This window comes from Engraulis encrasicolus, chromosome 8 (assembly GCF_034702125.1).
Source record: "Engraulis encrasicolus isolate BLACKSEA-1 chromosome 8, IST_EnEncr_1.0, whole genome shotgun sequence".
NCBI classification, from domain to species: Eukaryota; Metazoa; Chordata; class Actinopteri; order Clupeiformes; family Engraulidae; genus Engraulis; species Engraulis encrasicolus.
The window spans coordinates 51622564-51627563 of NC_085864.1; the positions used below are offsets into that span (position 1 = coordinate 51622564).

The window sequence follows — 5000 nt, forward strand, 5'->3', positions numbered from 1 at the left end:
CACAAATGTCAGGGGCCCACCTCTGACTCAATAAACAACAAAATTCGAATAAATCAATGGCGACACACACAAAAAATATTATTTTGATTTTTAGGATATGATTTCAGGGCCCACTTGGAATACCTTCAGGGCCCACCAGTGGACCACGGCCCACAGTTTGAGAATCACTGGATTAGACAATGAAACTGCAGCACCTGGTTTTAAACAGGTTTGGATACAGCAGCCCAGCTGACGGCATCATGCAAGGAAGGCACATAAAAGGTTTGGGCAATATCATTTGTACCCAGAATACCAGCGAACAACGAATACTGAGGACGACCTAGAGCAGGGGTGTCAAACTCAAATTGACCGAGGGCCAAAATCAAAATATGGAACGAAGTCGAGGGCCGAACTCAAGATTTAGTAATAAATGGACTAAAATCCTGCAGGCACGCACTTACTCATAGTTCAATTTCACACACACTGGCACATATTGTATTGCATAGGAGTGTGAGCTGTGTCATTGGCCTGGGCCCGCTCATACTTCTGAGAAACACCAAATTTCATGTTCGAGTCTTGGTAAACTGTACATTAATGATGTATGAGGGCCAACTGTAGCACACATTTGAAATGATCTCGCGGGCCAAATAAAGTGACTCTGCGGGCCAGATTTGGCCCCCGGGCCTGAGTTTGACACCCCTGACCTAGAGAGAGAAGCCACTGATTTCACACAAACAGTAAGACTCACGTTCGTAGACCCTGCGTGGGGGTCCTCCTCTCCTCCCTCCTCCTCCTCCTCCTCCTCCTCCGTAGGGTGCGAAGGGCGGTCCAGGCCTCCACGGCTCCTCTCCTTCCTACGATATGATACGATATGATTATACTTTATTTATTGTCAGTTTTCACTGAAATTCTTTTGGCGTCCCTGAGCAACACTCGCTTAAGACAGGACATACACATAACATCAGATCACATGACTATTGCACAGCTGACAAAAAACAAAACCAAGACAAAACAAAACAAAAAAACTCACGGTAGGGACACATAGGAGGCGAAATCCAACCGTCATCAGGTCGCCGCGCCAAATCAAATGAAATGGAACAGTTTTTGTTGTTGATTTGATTGGGCCGCGGCAGGCGAATTCGCTCCTCTTTTGCATAACATTAAACTTTCTTTTCAATAATTTTGCTTCGCTTCGCTCCTGTTCGCTTGCTTTCACTTGCCTTCGCCTGCCTTCGCCTCTCTCATAGGAATGAATGGCAAAGTTCGCAAATTCGCGTGTATGTGTCCCTACCGTCTATATACAGACATACATGCATACATACATTACATACAGCGGTGTAGTCTACTTTTTTATGGTGGGTATACTGTATATTTGAGCACTTTTTGAAGTGGGTATACTGTATATATTTGTGCTACTCAAAACAATGGATAAATTAATTTTAAGTGGGTATACTGAAATCCCTGAAATTTAGAAGTGGGTATACTCCGTATACCCGCGTTCTACGTAGTAGACTACACCACTGATTACATACAACCCACATGACGTGAAGAGCCTACCTCCTCCTCCTCCTCGTCCGCCCCGTATGGGGAGTTCTCCGGCAGGGGGGCCAGCCTCAGGGGGCGGCCCTCGGGGATGGAGGGGGACGGCAGGCGCACCCCAAACGCCCTCTCCCCACGCGGGTCAACCACACCCCCTCCGTAGGGGTCGGGGCCCGAGTAGCGGGGGTCGTAGGGGACCTCGTCATAGTAACGACCCGGGCTGATGAGGGGAACAGATTGGAGAGTTGAGTTTACCGTTAGTTCTGTCAGGTCCATTAATGTCAAGAAACACAAGACAAGAAATTCTGAATGTAATTTCTTTGTTGAACGTGAGCTGCATTTACACCGTCATGAGACAGGTTAGTTACGGAGATATCTTGAAATGTAAGTAAGTAGCCAATTGGAGCAGTGGCGTAACACAAACACTTGGGGCCCCCCTGCAAGATACTAGAGTGGGCCCCCCCAACCCCGCAACCCCCGAAACGCCACAGACCCCCACACACCACGGCCTCCTCCACTAACTTTTTCAAGTAGAGGTCCATTTTTTTCAGGGCAGAGTGTCCCGGTGCCCACTAGGCTACATATTACCCATGTATATATTCTTTTATTATCATAATATAATGTAGGCCTAATAATATATATTATATATTATAGGTCTATATGTATATAAAGGTCTATGTATAGATATTATACTATATAAATATATATAGGCTATGTAGGCTACACACACACACACACACACACACACACACACACACACACACACACACACACACACACACACACACACACACACACACACACACACACACACACACACACAGGCCTATTCATATGAATATAAAAACCAACACTGCAATCATAAATACATAGGCTAAATCAATCAATCAATAAATAGTAGGCTAGGCTATTAGTGAAGTTACTTTCTCACTCATCAAATCCATTCACCGTGTAGCAAACCTGAGTTCACACATTTGAATGCCTCTCCAACAGCTCTAAGTTTGCGTGACAGCTGTAAGTTTGCGATTTGTAATGAATGTAGGCCTCCTGACTGTAATTTCAAGACGCTTTTTACTGATCTGCAAACGTGATGCATGAGAACAGACTCTCCACCCCGGTCGTGTTGCAAACACGGACAACTTTCCAGTATCAAGGAAAAAGGTGAAAGGAGTGTAGGGTTTGGGACTCTTGGGAAAGTATAAGAGATAAAGATTCAGTAGGTTAGAATTATTTTGAGTAACATTTGAATCGCACGTTTATGAAGAAACGTGAGGATATTACGAGGCAGAAGACGTCGCCGAATCAGCTGTGCAGCAACGCACCGGTTGGTAGTTTCTCTTTTTTCTGAATACTGCGAAATGTGTTGCTGACTTGTTCTTGAGTCTCCACCCCATAAAAAACAGCGAGTGGTCTTATTAGGGCTAGGATACGATGTTATGACAGAGCTGCGTATGAGGGAAAAGACGCACGCTGTTCTCTGTATCTTAAATTGATAACTTGTGCAATCCCGCCCTATGGCGCTCGCGGACAATTAGCGAAATTGAGCGTTTTTTGCTGAGGTTGTGTGCACGGACCGTTTATTTAACGGATTTTACAATTAAAAGTTAAATCACAGAGAACATGTCAGAGAGCGTTGATTCACAAGTAGGCCTGTCACGATAACAATTTTTGCCAGACGATAACGATAACAAGAAATTATTGCGATAATCGATAATATTGTCTCTCTCGCCATTTTCAAACAATATAATGTGCAATAAAAAACACTGCTATGCAAGGTGCGGCCTCCTTCTTGAAACATTGAATTTAACATTTGGGCCAGCAGACTCAGAGGTTTAAATAATTAAGATTGACGCCTGCTCCAAGAAGAAATGTGTCAAACAATATAATGACGTAAAAATGCAATAAACATGTGACTACACCCCTTCACATTTTTAAAGCATCATGGCGGGGGATATATATATGTTTTTAAATACATCCTCATGGAGCACAATAGGCTCTAAATAGACTTTTTTGTATTTATTATTAGGGTAAGTTATATAGACCGTAGTCTTTCTTTAACATTTTCTGTTATTTATCTTTCTCAAGCACACTGAATGGCTTATAGGCCTATCCATAGTGTGATGTAATATAACCTACTGGTAGTGTATTGTTAATTCACAAATTATTACTTAGACAGCTTATTTCAAACAAATGCACGTTGTTACTAGCTAATTGTCAGTCAAAACCCAAATCAGCCCTGTTAAAGGCATTTCAATATCAGCAAAAAGCAAAAGAGCATGAACAGATGCACAAGTTCCAGGTGCAGGCAGCTCCCTCTCCCTCTCACTCTCACTCTCTCTCTCTCTCTCTCTCCGATACCCTCGACTGGAACAAGTTGCAATTCTGCGCACTTTAAAGTCCTTTATGAACGCCCATACATTGATTCTTATGAGTTATGAGTCGCATGCCTCTGTTTCCCCTGTAGCGTGCTCAACCGTTCACATTCTCCTGGTGTGACAGATTTAAATCCACAAATCGTATCTTCATGATTTGCTTGCGGACTGCCTACTCATATCGTTAGGTCTAAATAAACAAGAAATATAGCGAAAATCACAAAAAGAACAGACAACGAACGTCGGGGTAGGAGGCGCATTGAAATAATAGTGGAAACTCGGCGAGGTTTAAAATAACAGCCTCAGAGCAAGTTTGTCGCGACGGTTACCACTATTTCATGTTTGCACAAACACGTCTTCGTCGTGGATATTGGGGTGCTGCGCATGTTTCAAAATGAACATTTGCCTCCGTGTTGGAGCTGTTCATTCCCTTCTCTGAGGAACGTTGCAGGTGCGCTGACTGAGACTGGAAGAATATTGCGCTCCTAGTCTCTAGCGCTGATTCTTTGTCGAGGCTTATAAGCCACGCGCGGGAGCACCAGCCAGCGTTCTATTTCAAAGACGCAAGTAGCCAGATCAATGCACTTTTTCCAACCAGAACTGCACTGAAACTTAAAATTACACCAACACGTAAGCATTGCGCTGCGTTGGCCTATAACGCGCCATCAGTAGTCTTACGGCTACGGTAGAGAAAGGGAGAGAGGGAAAACAAAACATCACGCAAATAACTTATCGTTTCTTATCGGGGCCAGAAAAGTGATCGTTCTTGTAAAAAGTTATCGTCCGATTTATTGACTTATCGTATATCGTGACAGGCTTATCCACAAGCAGCGTCCATCAGCAAAAGTGTTGACGACACAGATATGGCCCTGTCTCGCGTAAGGGGGGGCCCGCCTTAAATGTCTAACTAACCCTTGGGTTGCCAGTCCAGTGCTCTAACCTCTAGTGCAGTGGTGTCCAATCATTTTTTTTCCAGGGGCCAAATTATGAAGAGCAACTGCGGGCCAAACCATTACATTACATTACACTTAGCTGACGCTTTCATTTATTCAAAGCGACTTACAACTATTATTTTTCAGGGTATTGGTTCCAGTCCCTGGAGCAATGTGG

The 5000-nt window shown here is 43.9% G+C and overlaps 1 protein-coding gene across 1 annotated transcript in view; it reads right to left on the bottom strand.

The window, feature by feature from the left end:
- The window catches only part of LOC134453957 (latent-transforming growth factor beta-binding protein 4), a 127045-nt gene that overhangs the window by 2210 nt on the left and 119835 nt on the right, over positions 1-5000 (bottom strand). The window contains exons 44-45 of the mRNA XM_063204704.1: positions 1537-1738; positions 728-833 (exon numbers count right to left, since the gene is read on the bottom strand). Coding sequence (XP_063060774.1) covers positions 728-833; positions 1537-1738 — 308 coding nt within the window. The remainder of the gene's footprint in view (positions 1-727; positions 834-1536; positions 1739-5000) is intronic.